Source organism: Pseudoliparis swirei, chromosome 19 (genome assembly GCF_029220125.1).
Source record: "Pseudoliparis swirei isolate HS2019 ecotype Mariana Trench chromosome 19, NWPU_hadal_v1, whole genome shotgun sequence".
In the NCBI taxonomy this organism is placed as follows: domain Eukaryota; kingdom Metazoa; phylum Chordata; class Actinopteri; order Perciformes; family Liparidae; genus Pseudoliparis; species Pseudoliparis swirei.
The window spans coordinates 7,160,182-7,182,432 of record NC_079406.1 but is presented as its reverse complement, the minus strand read 5'-3'; the positions used below and the strand labels follow the sequence as shown (position 1 = coordinate 7,182,432).

The 22,251-nt window shown below is 42.0% G+C and overlaps 1 protein-coding gene across 1 annotated transcript in view; it reads right to left on the bottom strand.

Annotated features, from left to right (window-relative positions):
- il1rapl2 (interleukin 1 receptor accessory protein-like 2) overlaps positions 1-21,527 on the bottom strand; it is a 190,560-nt gene extending 169,033 nt beyond the window's left edge. The window contains exons 1-3 of the mRNA XM_056440087.1: positions 21,449-21,527; positions 17,339-17,508; positions 16,257-16,360 (exon numbers count right to left, since the gene is read on the bottom strand). Coding sequence (XP_056296062.1) covers positions 16,257-16,360; positions 17,339-17,508; positions 21,449-21,527 — 353 coding nt within the window. The remainder of the gene's footprint in view (positions 1-16,256; positions 16,361-17,338; positions 17,509-21,448) is intronic.
- Between the last annotated feature and the right edge of the window lie 724 nt (positions 21,528-22,251).

Here is a 22,251-nt window from a genome sequence, read left to right as displayed (position 1 = left end):
TGGGGTTTTAGTGACGCTCGACACGAGTGTCATGTGACAGCCCTGAATCCCGCCTCTCGCCCCCATGACAGCTGGGATTGTTTCCACCCCCCACTTAACAAATAGAAAATTCTCTTTTTTAGAATCATGGTTACTTTAGAGAAGTGGTCCGAGGCAGCACCCTGCTCAGTGACCCGTGTGGGGTCAAGTGTGTGTAAGAGGGCAGATCTCGGCATGCGTGTGTGTTGCATGTTCTACTTCCATTATGTGTAACCCTGACCTGGGAAGCGCAGATCAGTGTGGGTCACAACTGATAAGCAACCACCTAACCCCACGTGTCCCCACGGACAGTTCACACACACAGACACCATGGATTTGAATGAGTACTTGACTATCATACATTATACTTTTTATTTCAGACTCTTTTTCTTGGTGCTGGCAGGTAATCGAAAGTATTGTCAGGTCAAGCCGAGGAGATGGACTGAGCGTTCTCATCATACAGCCATTGTGAGGACCGAGTGGGAAATATGTGTTAGACCATATTTTACTCAATGAACATCATGCTGTATTGAAAACAAAAGACTGAGATCATAAACTCATGTTTACAATGTCTACTAAGGGAACAAATCAAAAGAAAAGTCATTTTCTCATAGACTTCAATACAACCACACTCCATCGCCCCCTGATGGTCATTAGAAAGAATGCAGGTTTCAAGCCCTTTGCCCCGTTTGAAATACAGCTAAGTTGTTCATTGCACTCCTTTCTTAGTCCACATGTAATATGTCCTGTTCCGCAATGCTGTGGGAACACTTTAGTAGGACACATTTTCTCGTCAAAGATGCGATATCAAATGGACAACTACCTTTATTTATCTTTGTCGTCTCTGCAGGTTATGAATGAGTGGAGATGTACAAAAACAGAGAGTGGGGTTAAGCTTGGGTTTCACAGCATGACAGCCATATTCGCACGTTGAAAAAGCAGCGTCACACGGCCAAGGTGACTTCACTGAACGTGTGTATGTTTGTATTATTAGTGTGTACTACATGGGGGCATTCACCCCGAGGCCTAATGTTTAAAATTAAGTTGTATAGACTTGATTTTCTATGAATCTGTGCCCGAGTGTTCAAGTTTACGTACTTCCTTGTGTATTCATATGGACACGTTTATATATGTATTGGCACTGTAATAATTACTTTAAAGCATGTCCTAAAACAATGTGCAGTCATTCTACAGTGCAAATTAACGCTTGGTTAAATGACAAGCTATAGACAATGGAATATTTTAAACAAAACTATTATTCTTTCAATCAACAAGCTGAATGCCAACTAAAGACCACTGGTTTCTTTGACAAAGGGAAATGTCAACAAAGCATCAACTTGCAGATTTCAATCAGTAGGGAACTTGTCCTCAGTAAGAAATCTTAAGCATTTTCTCGACTAACCATCAGGGGTGCCTCCTCTGGTTGTATAGAAGTCTATGAGAAAGGGATTCTACTTCTCTCCTGATTTATTCCCTCATTATGAATTGAAAACATGAGTTTCTGGTCTCAATCTCTAGTTTCAAGTCTGCTTCAATACAACATGATGTTCAGTCCGTAAATGATGTTCCATTTGGAGTCACATAGATCATGAAGCAGAATATGCTTTAGGATGGACTACAGGGTACATTGACTGCTACCACCGGGTTGTCTGGTCTGGTGGTTGTCCATGTTTTAATCTTCGAATTTGATTCATTTCACAGTTTTTTTATTATTATTTATTTTATCTTCTTGTTACAAACAAGAATAATTAAACAAAAACAAGATGGCGAGGGACCAAAAGCCAAACTCAAGGCTTCAAACCGGCAGTCCAGAAACAAAACCGTGCTTCCACAATGACTACGCCGACTTGTTTTACGCAGTCTATGCTGACCCTATATACTCATTTTATTTCTCTCCCTCACACTTTTTTGACTCTTGACGTCTTTGGATTGAACTTCTTTTGTACGCCGCTTTGGCCAAAAGCGTCTACCAAGAGAACGAGTGTAAATGAAGAATACCATTAGGTAAAAAAAAAGACTCTTTTAAATTCTCGTCCAAGGAGTAAATTCATGCTCGCTATGTCTTCCGTGCGGGTCAGAGAGTTCCTGAAGGACACCTAATCCTAGAGGCGTTGTTGTGTGTGAGGATCAAAGCAGCACCTTTGCTACACCGAGGAGTCTTCCTGGCACACGGGCGTCTTGGTTTTCACACGTCCCGCTCGCTGCCCTCCTTTCTCTCCTCTGACGTAGTCCTTCCCTCCGTATCTACACCAAGTCACATTTCAGAGCAACCTAGGACCCCTTGAACATCAAAGCGTCAACACTAAGGCCTACTTTTGTTTTTTAAAGAGCGGCCAGGGCAGCAGGCCTTGGCTCAAGTTGGCCTGCGCTGGCATACGTTGGTTCACGTTGGCGAGACAGTGCCACCGAATCGGCGGCTGCCAAGTCACAGAGGACTGCCGAGATTACACTTCAAATGACTGCTCTCTCCTTCTCCGCTCCCATTCTGCTCTTCCCTCCTCTCTGTTTCACTCTCCCCGACGCCGCTGTCAGTTTGCCTTGCACTGCCTCTTGTTCTCTTCATCTCTTAGACTCGTCCGCTCTCCGTCTTTATCTCCCGCTTCCGCCTCTGTTAATCTGACGGGGAGAAAGGTTAAAGAATTGGCGCTGGCATTAGGAAACACCCTTTGTTACATCTATCTGCGTGTTTCTCGTGTGTGATCATCCACAGAGGGTAGATTCATCATCAAATGGAAGAAGTACCGTGTGGTACATCTTAAGCAGTAACACAGGGGGAAGAGCTGAGAGTGAGAGAGCCTTCCATAATAACACACAAGAGCATTCTTTTGATGGGGTTGAGGTTTGGCTAAGTTCACACAACTAAAACTACTTGGTTACGGTTAGGTTGGGTTGGGTAAAGGGGAGGGGGACAGGCCCAGGTCATTTTCCATTCAAAACAATTTGTGACCATACCGAAAGGTCGTAGAGAAAACACGGTTCTGAGGCCAGATGCGCATTATGGTCTCCAGTGTAAACTCTGAACTCCATCATATTAATGTCCACGTCGCATAACGCGCTGCCTTGAGGATGGCCATTAGTCATGCAACCACTAAAAGTCACCCGTCATGAAAATGTCACGATATGCCCCTTTTTGACCAAAGGGTTCAGCCCTGTCTCCATTAAATGTCTTTCATATATTATATAATGTTCGCTGACGATGCAAAATGTCAGTGAAATATTCTTTGAGGTTTTATTCAATTAAATTTTTCTTATAATAATGGGTCGTAGAAAAGAAAAAAATGACATTACTTTAGTAATTGGTGTCCAGGTTATGCGATGATTGCCAAAAGTAGGTCAAGCATTATTTTTTTCAATCGTCCAATTTGGTGCAATGATTGTTATCCCTAACAAAGGCACCAATTTAGCCATGACATTTGAACTATAAAAGATATTTCTTTCCTTTGTTTTTACTCATTTTAACCATCCATTTATGTTTTAAAAATAAACATCGTAAATACTCATCTATTATGTGCTAACATTTCATATCGTAGAACAAAACAGTAAAATCTCTTAAAAGTGTGATTTTATAAATCTAACCAAAAAACATTAAACAAAACAAGGACAAGGAACCAGGACTCATTTTCAGGTTTTAGGACTTATTCTTGCTCCACTCTATGTAGCAGCCCGGTTGCATTTGAATTTAATCCAGGCAGAAACGTAATTGTGAATCTTAATTAGCGAGGAACTAAGGTGTAATGGACAAGCATGGATGCAAAATAACTAAAGTCTAAATGCAACTAAACTAAACGGTTGCATTTCCATCCTGTCTGAATGACCATTCGGGAATTAGTCTTTCAATATTCGGCAAACAAACAGCAACACAGTCATCATCGTTATTACTGAGCGACTCTGCTCATTGAGCTGGATGCAACGAACTGACGCCAGGGAGACCAGAGTGATGTCGTGAATAAAAAGTGTCCGTGACTCCAAAGTAGCAACGGTATGTTGGTTTATGGATATTTATATTTCAGAATGCAATTGAAAATTAAGTTTGATGTTGTTGTTTTTTTGCTCTTTTGACATTAACAGCTTTTTTTATGACTTGGAAACAACTATATGCAATTTAAAGATTTAATAAAAAGGTCCTGACCAACAGGCACCCGGTGCTACGGATGCAATGCATTCAGGAGTTGATAACAATATCAGTGAAATACCATGTTTCTTGCATGGGTTCTTGTGATATAATATCTGCAGCTTAGTCTATGAAAGTATAAGATGTGGTGGGCACATGTGCCGCAAACTGCTCCGGTAGTACCTGGGCCATCAGGAAGGCCAAGGACTTTCTTATCTTTGTCGTATGTACGGAGGAGTTTCTATTCTATTCCATTATCCTGCATTATTCTCCACAATGCTAAATGTACTGTGAGGGCTCAAAAAGAAAAAAAAGAGTAACTCAGAGATATTTCTACAGAGAGTCTAGGTGTAGGAGAAAACTCCGGTTCAGGAAGACTCTAGTTCATGATGAAGACTCTAGTTCAGGAAGAACTGCAACAGCAACATGAATGAACTGAAGTTAGAGAGACAGTCATATTTAAATGAGACAGCAGCAAGATGATTGGCTAACCATGTCATTATTTCCTTGTTCTTATTGGATAAAGAAGACCAACCATCAACAAAAAGCCATAAAGCAACCTCAAAAATGTAGAGGAGGGATTCTAATGAGCTGTGATCTCAGACCTCATATGCATGGCCTACTTTATTGTCTTTAAACAAACCCTGTAAATAATTAAGTTGAGAATTAAATGCATTATAAAGTAATGGTGTTTTATGAACGTAGTTCGGGAACGAAGGCCACGCCCCGAACTCAGCCAATCATCCGAGCCCTAAGCAAGTCAAACCCGTTCACTCCCTCCTTTGACATCCCTCCCTCCCAACCCCGTTCTTCTCTTCCCATTTCCTCTCCCTCTCTCTTCTGAAGAACTATAGGAACAAACGGGGGACTCTGCACCACCTGAGCTTTAGAAGAGACAGCCCCCACCCATCAGTCTCCACCCCCGCCGTTCCCTCTAATCACCGGACGCCAGCCGTCTCCCATCGCACCCCTCCAACCCTCTCCGGACGACCCCCTCTACCCATCTCGTTCCGGCCAATAGTCTTCCCTCGGTGCCTCCATTCATTTATCTCGCAATAAACCAACTGTAAACTCATATCTCTACTGGCGTGGTCTTTGTTTGTGAAACAAAGGTTGAATATCTGTCAATTTAGCGCCCCAATTGACTAAAATTCAAAGGCGCACGATCTGGCGTCGCGATGATGTCATTTTCTAGGGCGCCTCGCCCCGTCTGATCCACTACACTGTGTAATAACTAAGCTTTAGGATCCAAATTTAGACCCGGGCTCCTCGGCTAAGCAGCTTTTTTTGGCACCTTATGCCTTTATTATGAAAATAACAGACATGAAAAGAAACGAGTTTTGAAAGAGAGATGGCGGCGTAGGCCCCCGACCGGACTCCAAGAACCTGGGACTAATTATTGTCAGTGATCCAGCCTCCGTCCGCACAAGCTTGAAGCATTTCAACCAAACAATCCCCCGCTTGTGTGTCTTGGTGAGAGCGGTGCTGCCGCTCACCAAGTCAATAAGCCGGAGAGCCAAAGCAGCCAGTCTGACAACCAATCAAGTCAAACATCCGGAGAAGAACTGCCTGCCACCCGGCAATACAAAAAAAAGAGAAAAAGCAAGCAGCCACCGACGCTTCCAAAACCAAAATGTCTGGCCAAGATGTCACCAAACGAAACAAGCGCTCACCTCCACAGTCAGCCATCCAATCAACACACTGCCCATCTCAGGGTCCAGCCAGTCCCCCCCCCCCCACACACACACAGAGAACGTGTTACATTTCAATCTGAAAAGCGAAAAACGGTTAAAGCCAGAAGCATGAAATCTCATCTCACGCTACCGTGTTTCACTATATAAAACTCCTTTTGTTCTCCCGGAGTACTCCTTTCTTCATCGGTTTCTCCTCTGTCTCTCTCGTTCTTCGTCCTCTCCTCTCCTCTTTGTTGTGTGTGTGTGTGTGTGTGTCTTCCCAGTGACTTCTTGATTCTCTCTCAGCTCGACTCTCCCAGACAGTCGAGTGATGCAGGATAAGGTTTGGTGCAAAGTCTCTCTCAATGTGTTGCACTCTCAAAAAATAAACTGAGACCTCTCACTGAGTGTATCAATGTTGCTCTAAGTGATATGTGTGTCTATGTGTGTGTGTGTGTGTGTATGTGTTTGTGTGTTGGTGACCTAATCATAGTGGGAGTATGGAGGGTCTAGGGCCATCGCAGCATGGCCTCTCCCCCTCCTGAGGTCCTTATACCTGCAGAGAAAATGGATTTTTGCTTTTCTTTTCTCCTCCACTCATTCCTCCATCTCTCTCTCTCTCCCTCCTTTCCCCTCCCGCTCTCTCCCTCTATTTCTCCTTTCTCCTTGACTCTCTCGTTACCCTTTTCTCTCTCTCTTTCCCACCCACCAGCGCACATCTCTCTTTCGGCGCGCCTCGTGTCTCAGACAACGTTATTTTACAGTTATGGTCTCCAGAGAGAGTGTTATTCCACCTTTAATGTCGGTTCACTTTTGGTTTTATAAGCCCCCTCTGGTTGGTTCGCACAAACCCACTGGGGGATCTGCAGGCCTGTGAAGAGCAACAGGAAAAAAGACCAACGGCAGCAGCCCTCATCAAAGAAATGAAGCAGTCAAAACATCGTATAGGATGGGGAGTGGTGGAAGAAAGAAGATGTAAAAACTATTTTTTCTGGCTTCAACCGTCAAGGTTTAAACAGGAGTCCTCATGTGTTTCTTATAGAAGATAATAGCAACGAATTGTTACATTCCAGGGAAGAGACAAGCTATTAATGGAACCTGCTGGATTAATATAAAGGTGGCTTGACAGTGGACTATCTTTTTCAAACAGGAATGCTAGTAAAAAAAAAAGTGGGCGGCTGTAGCTCAGTGGGGTAAGGGGGTCGTCCTGCAACCCCAAAGTTGTCGGTTCGATTCCCGCTCTCCCCATTTTTTGCAAGTCGTATGTGTCCTTGAGCAAGGCACTGAACCCCCAGTTGCTTCCCGGCGCATCACTGCAGCCCACTGCTCCTTAATAACTAAGGATGGGTTAAATGCAGAGAACACATTTCGTTGCATGTGTACCTGTACTCTGTGCATTGACAATAGATTCAATCCAATCCAAAAATGAAATGTTTCTAGTTTTTTTTTTTCTGTAGATAAAATGCGGGAAACATCTTGTTTGGGAACCATAAAGGATTTGTAAATGCCCCACTTTGCCTTTCCCAAGTGGTAGTTTAAAAAAGTAAACACACATTATGCACCAGCATATGTTTGTTCCAGTGAGGAATAACAGGAAGACATCTTTTTAAATCTGCATTAAAAGTTTTATGTTGAGGGTTTTTTATCATTGTGGTGCTGTGTATTACTAATTAACTGACTACAACTATAAGTGATACCATATGACATATCATCACCTTGTTGAAAAAGGGTACTTATTCATAGAATCTATGTCCAAGAGTTGGTGGAGCTAAAGACTCTAAAAATCAAACAAACATTTGTCTCTTTGGCTACTAAATGCCCCGCAGTCTAACATTGTTCTTGGAGCAGCTTTATGTTTTTTTAATATTTGAAAAATGTGCAGATAGTTATTGGTCAATACTTATTATTTCTAGTTTTCAGGGATGTAGCTCGGTAGCTATTCATCTAGAAGATGATGTTCTCCCCGTGTCAGCGTGGGTTCCCTCCGGGTTCTCCGGCTTCCTCCCACAGACAAACTGTTAATAACACTTAATAAGTGGTTTTCATAATGGAATGAAATAATGTTTCCATTCATAATCCTGCTGACGGACCTCTGAATGGTTGATTGTTTCTCCATCCCCAAACTTGAACATGTGGGTAGTGTCTCAGAGGACTGAAACTATAGGCTACACATTTTATTTAAACTCTAAATAAAGAAATTGACAGCACCCAACAATAGTTGAATCCACCAGAAGCTCATATTTGTCTGTAGATTAATATTCCTCGTTGCAACAAAGAGTTAGGGTGTCTGAGTGCTTCAGGGGCTTGTCAGTGACCTCGGACATCATTTGCAAGCAGCTACCGAGCTCGGGGCTGACCCTGGGCAATATACTGCATGAATTAAAGAGGCATGGGCCCCTTTGTAGAGGTCATCAAAAAGGATCAATACTTCCTCTGAATGGCAATCGTTTTGGCCAAAAGAGTTCTACTGTATAATTGAGCTGTGACTTTCTGATATTCAGTTGTCTTTCATGGCATTAGGAACATTGGAAATTACTTTATTACTCTATGCTATCCAGCATTTGTACACGTTGGCAGAGAGGAGTTAATTCAGAGACCCTCCTTCTTTAAGGCTATCACCAAAACATCCGTCAATCAAAAACTTCATTCTCTCAGTGTAACTGTGTTCTTGGGCCGTAGCTTACATCACACATATGAGAATGGGATGCATATATATATTTTTTAAATCGGGTCGTTATAACGACCAGTAGAAGCCGGAAATGACGCAGCCAGGTATCGTGGCAGGCCGTGAAATATCCAAACTGCTACCTTTTTGGTTTTGTGTACATTGACACCGATTGTCTGTTTTTCCGTGGCATTCACTACAGAGCAAGTGAAATAGTATTCAACATCCAAAATGACTGTGTTGTTGGTGGGAGGACAGGACTTTCACCCATACCGTCATTTAGCAACATGTTGTGGTTTAATGGTTGTGGCTTTGGAGCTGAAGCTTAATGATCGTGACACTTCCCCTGAAACTAATGATGTGCTTATGTTGACTAAACCTGGCAGAATGTTGGGATTTTGAGCCCAACTCTGATGTTTTTTTTAAAAGTTGTTTGGTTGCCTAAAACTAACTTGGATTTTTTTTTTATAATGTAATTCCGTGCCCCTGTTCAAAAAACCAGAAGATTGACTGTTTGACAAACTGCCATGTGACTGTGACTGAGAGGAGATCTGTAAAGAGCAGAGTGAAACGCAATAGATACAATAAATAGGTCCAAAAAAATAAAACGATCTAAGCTGAGAACGAGTATTTCAATTCAACTAAGGAGAGCAGTGAAACGGCTGCTGCAGAGGAGGCCAGGGGCACGGGAAGTAATAGGAGACTGAAGGAAATCTATTACATGTATGGGGGGAACTAAATCCCATCGAAAATGTTCCCCTTAACACAAGTGTCACAGCTTGTTTGTTCGCTAAGGATGATGGACACTTCATCACAAACACACATCTATCACCACTGACACCGATAAGACATGGACAGATGGATGGATGGATTGGTGAGTGTGTGTGTGGGGGGGGGCTATAGATGATGATAGATGGATAAATGCACAGCAGGAAACAGAAACCAACGGGATATGCTCACAGCAGGAGGCATAAAACTCATCACTCCACTATTTAAAGTCGAGGTGCATTTCTAAGTGTCAGCAGGCTGTTCTCGCCCAGCAGTCACAACTATACCAACAACAAAATAATGGATATTATAAAAATAAAGAAAGCCAATCTTTCAGCTGTTTGTTCCTCATGTGCAACAAGAAGCAAACGTTTATTTATTGTGTCCTGTTACTTGAGTGTTATAGTAACGCCACGTCAATAGTTATTTCAACCCAAATGACGATACAATCCTGAATCAAAGTAAGTGTGTTGCTTTAAACCAGGGGTGCTCACACTTTTTCAGCATGCGAGCTACTTATTATGTGACCAAGTCAAGGCGATCGACCGACGGGGGGGGGGGGGCTAGAGTGACTTTTTCTTTGGTCCGTTCGTCCCGATGCGCGCAAACCGGTGTCGGGAGCTCCGCGGCGCACGAGACGGCGGGCAGAGGACTGTTAACGCGACACGAAGAGACAGAAATGACATGCTGCTGCTGTAATGTGGCGCTCGAGAGAAAGTGACAGGGGGGCGGGCCAATTTTTTTTTATGTCATGCGATCGACCAATACTACGCCGCGATCGACTGGCAGGTCGCCGCGATCGACCGGTCGATCGCGATCGACGTATTGAGCACCCCTGCTTTAAACTAACTCAGTAAGTGTGTTGCTTTAATCTAACTAAGTTAAGTGTGTTGCTTTAACTTAACTAAGTTAAGTGTGTTGCTTTAAACTAACTAAGTAAGTGTGTTGCTTTAATCTAACTCACTAAGTTAAGTGTGCTGCTTTAAACTAACTAACTAAGTTAAGTGTGTTTTAACCTAACTAAGTAAGTGTGTTGCTTAAAACTAAATAAGTAAGTTAAGTGTGTTGCTTTAACCTAACTAACTAAGTTAAGTGTGTTGTTTTAACCTAACTAACTAAGTTAAGTGTGTTTTAACCGAACTTGAGTAATTTATGACCCTTACCAAAACCTAGTTTTGTCGGAGGAGTAACTTTCTGACACCATAATAACTTTAGTCTGAGGATACGGATGAACTACAGATGAGACGACAACAGTGTCTCCAACTGAAACTCCACTTAGGACAGGGGTGGGCAAACTTTTTGACCTGCGGGCCACATTCGGTTCTGAAATGTGACAGAGGGGCCGGGCCAGGAGCATTTGGACACGCAATGTAATTTATTAAACCTGGAGATTGCGTCTGTTTTTTATACATTTCAATTTAAGGTGCAAAGTTAAAGTAATCAACATTTACTGGAAAGAGATCAATGGAATCACTTTCAACATTCAAAACAAATTATTACCCAACGAAATACTCAAGCTCAATAATTTCTAATTGTTTTAAACCCCGCAAAATAATGGACAGATTGTCCTGAGAGATAGACTGTATTAAATATCCTGCCTGCAGCAGAAACTAGAAAGGGGTCTTTAAAGTGAGGGCGATGTGCAGCGTCATCTGGTCAGCATGTGTATGAACCCATCACAAACAGACTGACAGCGCTTTACTCGAGAAAATATGGCCCTAAAGCTAACAATTGAAGTTCGATTTTTTTAAATTATTCATATCTCTTCTGAAAACACACCTTTACTCATGTGGACAAACTGTTTTGGTGTTTGAAATTGGTTTACCAAAGGTCATAGGTTCACAAAAGCAGTGAAATATCTGAATACAATGCTAGATACATGTAATTGCACCTGTCCATCCTGGAGAGGGATCCTCCTCTGTTGTTCCTGATCCGATGTGAGGTCAAAGGTCAAAGGTCAGGGATGTCTATATGCACAGATTGTAAAGCACTCCGAGACAAATTTGTAATTTGTGAAATTGGGCAAATAAACTGAATTGAATAAATGAGGAAAACCACATTTTGTATTGACATTTTTTCAGTAAAAATGATGTGGTCTGTCACACATTCACCAAAATTATAAAGATGGGACTGAGAAATGACTTCATATTGCAGATAAAGTTTCATGGGGTGTGTGCAAATAAAAAATGACCATTACATTTTTTTTTTTATAAATATGTATTGTTCATAAAAAAAAAAAATTCTACATTATATGCATGTTGTGAAATAGAAAACAGAACACAACTATTGACTATTTACAATATGGCCTCACTATAATAACATCATGTCATTGTGTCACGAGAGCTCTCTGCTGGCCGGGCAGGTGGAGCTGCAGGTGGAGCTGCAGGCTGCGCTGCAGGCGCTGGTGAATCCTCTCTGTAAAATACAAGACTAGTCAGCACCGCGCACAAGTTACGGACACCGTGACGGACACCGTGACACGTAACGTGTAGTAAAGACTCTTACCCGGTCCAAGTGGCTCTCTTGTGGCTGCGTGTTCCTCCTCGTGGCTCTGCAGCCCCTCCAGGCTCCGCGCTGCTCGCCAAAATCACGGCGGCTGTCATAAATGAGTCTCACCTGTGTGGTGGGCGGGTCCCTTGTGATTTACTGAGTGTTCATTGGTTGTTTTTTTTCCGCAAAATGTTGACAGACAAACGTATTGACAAATCATGGTGAAGAGTACTTTCCGCGCCAACGCACACCGGAAGTAAACAAAGTCGCGATTTGGACAAGTTCGGCGGGCCGGATTAAAAAGCCTAACGGGCCGGATGTGGCCCGCGGGCCGTAGTTTGCCCATTTCTGATTTAGGAGATGAGGACCATGCACAGAGAGCAATGGTTGATATATGCTGGAGACTAAAGTCAGGAAAGTATTGTCATGAGTAACTACAGGACACAACTTTATGTGAATTATAACGTAAACATAAGCAAAGATCCCGATGTACAAAGTTAGAGTCCGAGAACATCTCCGTTATCCCCAGAGACGTCTCGGTTTCTGTCCACTCCAGAGAGGACCGGTCGGTTTCTTGTGTCGGTGAAATTAAGAAAGAGGTGCACTTTTTGTTTTAAGTGATTCAATATTATTCCTTCCTATATATTGATGACTAGGAATAACTTGAGTTCCTTTGCCCGGGAGAGAAGGCTGAGTGTTTTCAGTTCCACACCGAGTGGTGAAGAAAATTGCCATTTTGTCATAGCAGGAAACTTAATGGAAAATGTGTCTACTGCAGCTGCACTATTTGGTGTCTTATATGCCTGAGAGAGTTTTATATTTCTAGTTTTAATCGTTAGCCATACTTCATTATTGTTGGAATCGTAAAAAAAATGACTAAACGTAATGCATCCCCAATCCAAACGCCATCCTTCCGCTCCCCGAGCAGCCGTCACCGAGCTCCACGGAGGAACTTTGAACGTACGTCAAACTGATCGCCAGAGAGCTGCAGGATGCACGAAACAGCCTCAAAGACTCGCTTCAGTGAGAGCCGTCTTCCCCTTCTTTTTAAAGAGGCATCTCTTACTCTCCAGGTTCCTCTGTGAAGCTATACGCAACGCCTAATTATAATCCAGCGCTGTGCTAACGGCTAATTACACACTCGGAGCTACTTTACGATGCATGGCATTAAAAAATACGCGATACGTCATTTTGGCTTCTTTTTCGATTTATTTGTTCGGTGTGAAGCACCTCGGCGGATCCTGGATGGCTGACAACCTGAAGGGGAAGGATGATGGTTGAACCTCCGCAGCGCGTATGGAGATAAGTGCAGCGCCCGCACGTGGTTACGTGCCTACGAGACGCTGCACCCGGTTCGTGTCAATCGACGGGGGGGAATCTCTCCGCGAATGAGATTGATGGGATGTTTAGAACACGTCTTCACCTTGTGTCAAAACGTAAACAACGCGTGCGGGTTCCTCTCTCAGAGAAACAAGTCTAGGGGTCACACGGAGGGCAAAGAAAGCATTTCATAGCACATTCTGCCTTTCTCTGTGCATGTGTATCCGATAGATACACCTTCCAGCCATAGAATAGCATCTATGTATGTGTGTGTGTGTGTGTGTGTTAATAAGAAACCCTGAGACAATGACAGACACCGAGCCCTAATTAGGTTGTCATGCTGAGCGAGCAAGGGGGAGACCGAAAGAGAGAGAGAGAGAGAGAGAGAGAGAGCTTATTAAGGAGTATAGGTGTCAAGCTCTGGCAGGGGAAAAAAGGAGGTGGGAGGAGAGGCAGAGCAGGGGGAGGACGAGAGGGAGGGCGATGAGGGGAGGTAGAGAGAGTCGGGTGCAGACAGGGGAAAACAAGAGGATTGGGAGAGAGAGAAAGAGAGAGAGAAATAGAGGAAGATAGAACAGGAGCAAGGAAAGAAGGAAAGGAGACAGAGGAGAGGTGAAGGAGACGGTGAGATGAAGAGGTGGAGAAACGACTTCAAATATCTTCATCGTCTTTGGGATGAAGATTAATTCTGGTCATCTTCATTTTGGTTCTTACTTTCATATCTTCAGCCCTCCTCCCTCTCAGTTATGATGACATCATCTAAACTGCTTCATTTGGACGCGAACACTGTGAGATCGAGGTTTAAATCGGAGGTGGATTGTGATGATTGTGGTGAAATCATCTAATTTTTTGAATGAATCTTCGTTAACATATTTCTCAGGAGGCACGACCCTTTATAGGGACAGCAGAGGACATCAAAGTGCAGCCGTCATTATGGAACATGCACAACTAAATGCATGTTGGAGTCCCGTTTTACTACTTTAAAAAAATTAATAAACAAATCACACAAACAAAGTGAAACTCTACGATAGGGTGGAGGATGAATGTAGGTGTCCTAGAGCCGGAGGGGGAAAGCGAGTCCAGGCCAATGAGGTCCGAACGGATTCTGTTATATAAAAGGAATAATCAACATGTCTGTATTTTATGAAACCTCGTCCTCTCTCCACACGTTGAGGTCCTTTGTTCCAGAGACACCACGAGAGGAAACCCACCGAGAGCTTCGACAGACATTTAAAATGGATAGAGACCATTACCGGCTTTAAATATTCTCATTACATGTGTTCCTTTAAGCTTATTAAGTTTATTGAAACAACAAATCTCATCATTCAGGGTTACTGGCAAATAAGCCGGAATATGAACGTGTCTCTATGGCCGTTGGTAAAATATTTACTTTTTACAGGTTTTAATTCACTTCAATATGAACACACACACACGCACACACACACACACACACACATCAATGTTGACACACTCTCTCTCTCACACACACGCAGAAAGACACACAGACACACACACTCTCTCTCTCTCTCACACACACACACATGCAGATAGAGACACACACACACACACACTCTCACTCTCTCTCACACACACACAGATAAACACACAAACACTCCCTCTCTCTATCTCTCACACACAAACACACACACACGCATACCCACACACACACACTCTCTCTCTATATATATATCTCTCACACACTCTCTCTCACAAACACACACTCTTCTCTCTCTCTCTCTTTCACTCACACACACACACACACTCAGGCCAGATTATGCTGTAGTGCCAACAGCCACATTGTAAATATTGAATCTCCTAAACTGGCAGCATTTTACAAAGCAGGAAAAACAATCTATAAGCGTAGAGAGACGGGAGAAATGTCTCGATATCCTGGAACAGACCTCAGCAAATGTAATGAGGTCGTGTCTAGAGATTCAAAGGAACAAACATATTGTTTTCCCCATGGGCCGATCAGCTGGCCTCTTGCTGACGTCAGGCCCTCTTAAGGTGGACCGATCTTTAAGGTGGACCCGTTCTCCTGTAAGTGGTCATAGCCACACCAATGAGTTTTGTTCAACTGGTTTATATATTGATATTTATATTTACTGCTTAACTGATTGTTTGCATTGTTAGTCATTATTATCATCCGTTGCCCTGATGAAACAAGATAAACTCCTAATGTGCTAATCTGTTTATTCGGGAAACCCAAATACAGAGTAAATATGCATCATGAGTATAATGAGAATGTTGATGATGAATACATTTCTTTTTTAAACACCACTAATCTTCATTTTGTAATATTGAGGGGGCAAATGGGCTTTGTTTTCCTCTCACAATGGAAACTGAGCATATTCAGACAACATTTGGAACTCTATTCCCGTGAGAGGGAATCCCCAATGGCTAGACGACTCCGAGAGCGCCGCTCCGTGTCGGAGTCGGTCAAGAACGAATATGTTGCATGCACGCTGGTGAAATTTGTATTTATGTATTCTTAATCACCACATGTAATGTGGCTGGAAGTGAAATTTAAAAATAAAGTCGTCATTTTTTGCTCTGGGCATGTTAACCTCTGGCTCTCATTTGGGGAGAAGAGATACACTACCGTTCAAAAGTTTGAGGTCACCCAGACAATTTTGTGTTTTTTATGAAAACTCCCACTTTTATTCATCAAATCAATTGCAAAATTAATAGAAAATATAGTCAAGACATTGACAAGGTTAGAAATAATGATTTTTATTTGAAATATCAATTTGTTTCCTGCTCAAAGGAAGGCCAGTTGTATAGCTTCTCTCACCAGCATAACTGTTTTCAGCTGTGCTAACATAATTGCACAAGGGCTTTCTAACCCTTAATTAGTCTTTTAAGGCGATGAGCAAACACAATGTGCCATTGAAACACTGGAGAAGGGCCTCTATACTCCTACTGTTAGAGATATTTCATTAAAAACCAGACGTTTCCACCTAGAAAAGTAATTTACCACATTAACAATGTATTGAGTGTATTTCTGATTAATTTAATGTTATATTCATTGTGATTTTCTTTGAAAAATAAGGACATTTCTAAGCGACCCCAATTTTTTGAACGGTACTGTATGTTCATAAAGAGTTATCAACAATGCATCTTGTCTGAGTATAAAATGGAGAATCCAGGCTGTGAAAAGAGGGAGGAGTCATGGCTGTCAAGTCATTGGTCTAGATGTGTGTGAAGGTACCTCAGGACACAGGTGTAGAATCCATTGTCTTCCATTTCAGCAGATCTGAACCAGATGGAGTCGTCTTCTTTACTCAGCCGGTGACCCGCGAAGATTATCGGCTCCTGAAGCGCACAACACAAAACATAATGTTAGAGCAATAACACAGTAATAACTGCCGTTTAGATATGAGTCTTTTAAGTAGAGAGACATAAAGTACCTCTCTGGTATTAATGTGGGTAATATAAATACAATGGCTTAGAGCGGAGGAGCGTACCCTTGCACCCATAGCATTAGGTTTCAATGTATAAACTGGAGATGCATATTACATGCATTATCTAAATGTAATCCCGCTATATCCTTGTACTAGATCACTTGGGACCACGGTGTGATTGATGAGTCCCTCTGGTTTCTGTCTATTGGCTATTACTCAAACACAAGCACGTCCAATGAAAGCAAGGAGGGATTCTTCACAGTGTAATAATTGTAGACTCAATACATATTTTTTTGTTTTGTACAGACTGCTTTAAGTGTTGTTTTCCAGTGTGAACCCTTTAAAACCTGTTGAGGTTTGGTATGTAGATTGGATCTGGGACAAGCCTACAAAATTAAATAAATGTATAGTTCCACTGAATGCACATTTTGGTAAAATATTGAGAGAAAAATGCCCATACAACTAAATCAGTAATATTTCTGCAGTATATTGTGCGGCCATAACACACTGCTGCTGAGCAACACTGACACAAATATCAGAGTGAAGAAGACTTCCAACGTCTTTTTTTTAGATTTCTTCCAGTAAAAATCACATTTCATGAATCCCTGAATTTCTGAAATTACCTGCTTTTGTTTCATGACCGTGAATGATAAGAATTGTCCTTAATCACAAGTTTTCACTTTTTTTAAATATATGATTATTTTAAGAAGTATCTATTATTATTATGTATTCAGTAGTTAGGACTTGGAATCTTAACGATTTTAATAGATCAACAACAAATACAAGCAGGTCGTTTATGAATTTTGATTATGTTTGCTGTAGGCTTCCCAGTGTTGGACCTCCATCCCCCCTCCAGCCTAATGGGGCTTTCCTCCCCGGGCGGTCCTACCTCAGCATCTCCTTTGTTCTTGTACCAGATGAGGCGTAGCTTGGCGTTGGTTGCCATGGTGTAGTTGGTTCGGATGTAGCTGTAGAACAAGGCACATTTCACCCGGACAGGTTCATTGGCCAGAACGTGGTACTCCTTCAGGTCCACCGACCAGTCGATGCATCCGTCCACTGCAGGGAGAGAACAGACGGAGAGAGAAACACTGAGAACGTGGGCGATGGATACAAAGCATACGGACCGTTGTACGGTGGACCGACTCCACGGAGAGGTTGGGAAGCAAAACGTGAACGATCATCAACAAAACTTCTACACGACTTTATAAACTACTCTTTATGTAGAACAATGTGCTTTTCAGAGAGAGAGAGAGAGAGAGATCTGGTTTATTTGGCAATATTGGTCACATTCGAGGGAGAAAACAAATATTGTATTTAATTTGATTAAAATGTGTGTTTTTCATGTTTGAGGGGGAGTACATCATTAAAAGACCGTAACCGTAACAAACAAAAAACAAGTTGTAGATGGGAGACAAGAAGGAGCTGCTGAGACGTAGAGGTCACGACGGAAAATGACAAGGAGCTTTCCCAAATGGACTTCCCTCCTCCCACAGTCAATCCTCAGGCCTCCTTCTCTTCATCTGGACCTTCAGCTATCACGGCATGGTCCACCGGGCTCATAACTCGTAAGAGGAGAAGTGAACATATCACAACAATCCATATTTTAGAATAGATGTTTAAGAATTCACTGCAATTTTGATGGACATACTAGGGGTTTCCTGTTCTGCAAATATATAAATACAATTGTTATAATAATATATGGAGGATGATGATTTATGTTCGATTCATGTACATGTTTCTCTGTCCTTGTCTGATTGTTTGTATAGTTGGTTGTCATGCTGTTATGTAATTTTGTATTTATTTGTTGTTGTCTAGTAATGTGAGGTAAGGTGTAACTTGTCAAGAAAATGATTGAAAGAAAAAAAAGAAATCACTGCTGTTTTTCAAAGCTCCGTCCGAAGTCTGTGTTCTGCTGGTTCTTTATGACATTATCGGGCAGGGCCCCACTAACGGATCCAGATTCAAGACCACGGGACCAGGTCTTTGCTGTCCGGGCCCCGAAGCTGTTGACCTCCGGTAATCTAATGAAGGCACATTCAGAATCTTCTTTTAAATCTCTTCTGAAGACTATCTTTGACTGTGATGGATTTTATTTATATTGTATTTATTTATATACAGGACTGTCTCAGAAAATTAGAATATTGTGATGAAGTTCTTTATTTTCTGTAATGCAATTAAAAAAACAAAAATGTCATGCATTCTGGATTCATTACAAATCAACTGAAATATTGCAAGCCTTTTATTCTGATTTATTGCTGATTATGGCTTACAGCTTAAGAAAACTCAAATATCCTATCTCTAAATATTAGAATATCATGAAAAGTATACTAGTAGGGTATTAAACAAATCACTTGAATTGTCTAATTAACTCGAAACACCTGCAAGGGTTTCCTGAGCCTTGACAAACACTCAGCTGTTATAAATCTTTTTTACTTGGTCTGAGGAAATATTAAAATTTTATGAGATAGGATTTTAGAGTTTTCTTAAGCTGTAAGCCATAATCAGCAATATTTAAAAAAATAAAAGGCTTGCAATATTTCAGTTGATTTGTAATGAATCCAGAATGCATGACATTTTTGTTTTTTTAATTGCATTACAGAAAATAAAGAACTTTATCACAATATTCTAATTTTCTGAGACAGTCCTGTATATACACACACACATATATTTATATATATGATTTTGTTTCTTATTTCCTTTCGGGTTTTATTGTAAAGCACTTTTGCAACTTTATATAAATAAAGTTATTATTAATATTATAGCCTTATATGGCAAAACCCCTTCAGGGTTACCGTGGCTACCGCTGTGTGTGGACACACACACACACACACACACACACGTGTGTTATTGCTCCGTAACAAACGTGTCTGGCTAATTCTGTGGATTTAAATTGCACCCGGAGATTTAAGGACCGCGTTTGCATGACTTCACGGCCGCGCGCTACATTTATAGATTTAGCAATATGCATTAAGTCATAGAGAGGCCGATGGATTTGATATAGTACTATCAAACACACACACAGACAAACTGTTTAACGCCAGTCATTTTAATCACTGACAAGGTTGCCATATATTCAGAGGATCACAGTCATAATAACTTTCTGCGTGCATTGGAATGTGTGTGTGTGTGTGTTTGTGTGTCTGTGTGTAGGTGTTGTTGTGAGAGAGAGGTTTGAATGGAGTTTGGAATGTGTGTGTGTTGCATATTCAGTAATAAATAGTCCCGCGTGACTTTTTGGTTGTAAATTAATGAGCAGACACAAATTGAAGGTGTGAGTGCAGTCCATTCAACATCTAACACAAGAGGAAACAGTCACACACACACACACACCCACACACATACACTAAAACATATTCGAGTGATGAGGCTATATATAGCTGCAGGTCATAACCAAAACAAACTCCCAATAATTCATTCATCGCTGCTTCTGCTGGCGCTTGTGCATTAAACCCTGGAGTTGAGCGTATAAGAGCATCGTACTACTGTGTGTGTGTGTGTGGGTGTGTGTGTGTGCAACAGTAGACATATTAAATGTGTGGGCGAGGTGTGAGCGCGACCATATATATCATTCCCCTCAGCTGTATTTGTGTATGGATGCTCCCAAACGGGCAGAGTGGAAATAAGCACCGATAAATGGCAAAGTTTCCGAGTTTGGAAAAGTTATTTTTTGGGCAGAACACAAAACTCAATATAATATTTTTGGAACAGGTAGGTTTTTATCATCGCTGTCGCCCACGCCCCCACCCTAAAAGAACAGGAAGAGAAAAATGCTGAAAATAAAAGCGTTCCTCGGCTCCTCCGTCATTCTGGTCTTTGAGGAGACTAAAAGAAGGCGAAGAACAGTTCTTTTTCTCGAATCTAGGAGACAAGATTTTTAAGATTTAAATGGCAGTGGAATCATATGCCAAACAATCATGTGTGTATTGATTTGCATAGTGTCGTTTCGTGCAGGTCCTCAATTCAATGTTCTCACGTTGACAGTTTGACGTCATTGGCATTCTTAGAGAAGTTGAAAGTCGAAAAAAAGTATACGTAAACATGATCTGGTGAATCAGGGAATTTTACCCCGGACGGAAAAAGGAAACACAGCAGACGACCGACAGCCGACTAAATCACCCAATCAGACAACAACAAGCAAAAACTAGAATGGGCACTCGGTAGAGCGCATACCTTCACATATCACAAGATTGGGCATTGAATTATGAATATTTTGGCATTAGTTGCATGCCAATTGGATAAAAATTTACCGTGCTATGGTAAAAAGAAGATTTTGACCTTTTCATGACATTGACCTTTGACCCGATTGATCCCAAAATCTAATCAAATGGTCCCGGGATAATAACCAATCATCCCACCAAATTTCATGCGATTCGGTTTAATACTTTTTGAGTTATGCGAGGAACACGCCTTCAAATAAATAAATATATAAATACACGGCGATCAAAACATAACCTTCCGCATTTTCAATGCGAAGGTAATCAGACGACAACAAGCAGCTGATTGGTGGAGGAAATACGAGCTGACGAGACTAACGCCACGAAGACAGGAAGCCAAACCTACGCAGGAATCAAGAGGTCGTACACTTCAAAATAAAAGTAAACTAAGTTGTTGTTTTGCAAAACCGCTCTTGCTGCCAACATATTTTTCATTTGAGTGTTTTGAAAAACATAAGCCGTATCTCCTCAGGCGGGTCCTTCCGAAGCCGAGGGGTCCTGATGGCAACAGCACGGTCACCTTTAGTTTTCAGCCGCGGCCCAAAACAGTCAGCGCGAGAGAGGATTGGTTAAATTTTTTGGAGATCATTAAAATTTGATGGAAGCAGGACTGGACGACTTTTGTGATTTGTGGTTTCTGGCAGTGGACTTTATGTTCACAGACAGGGGGCCAAGGGCACTTTCAAAGGGCCCGATAGGGTTGGGGGGACTAAATAAATCACACAATATTTACCGCCGGCTGCAGTGTATGCACATAACGGGCGACTGCGTCCCCAGCTCACCGCGGTCCAGCCGGTACCGTGTGTCTTCCTGGCGCAGTCGGGGGTTTACACCAGTGTTTGACGACGAATATGACGTCATCCGAAACATCATCACTGTGAATGTGCGTGTGTGTGTGTGTGTGTACAGTGTATTTATCAGGGTGAATAGATATCACATCTCCTCAAGACATAAGCTTAGAAGTGCCACCAGCTGGTTAACGCGAAGGGGTGTGGTCCAGTTCTGGTCCAGTTCTGGTGGACTAACTTTTTATGGATAAAAAACTGCTCCTCTGAGGCGTTTCTTATATTTCTTGTAACTGTTAAACCGACGGCACTTATCCGTGAACATTCTCACTGTGGGTGAACACGTACTTATTGACATCCCATAACCAAATTCCGGGAGCTATGACAGGCTTTGGGTTTGTGTGGATGGTGCTCTACTCACGGTAGTTAGCTCATATTAATAATCCCGAGACACTCCCCCCTTCCCTCTGTTTTGACAGACACACCAATAAAACTGTGATAAAAAAGTGCTTCCAAACAAATGCCCAGAGGTTGAATGATTATTTCCTCATATAAAGAATTAAGAAGATATGTTCTGCTATGTTTAAGAGCTTGAGGAATCTCCGCGATGTCGTGTGTGTGCGCAGGGCGCAGCGCTTTAGTTCAGGCCCGTCACTCAAACACAAAGCCCTTCAGAGCCCCCAGCCTGTCGGCATGCTACCCACAATCCCCTGCAATACCTCCACAGCTGCTGCCATAATAATAGCTTGACCTGACCTCACACACACACACACAGACACACACACACAGGTAATGATCTC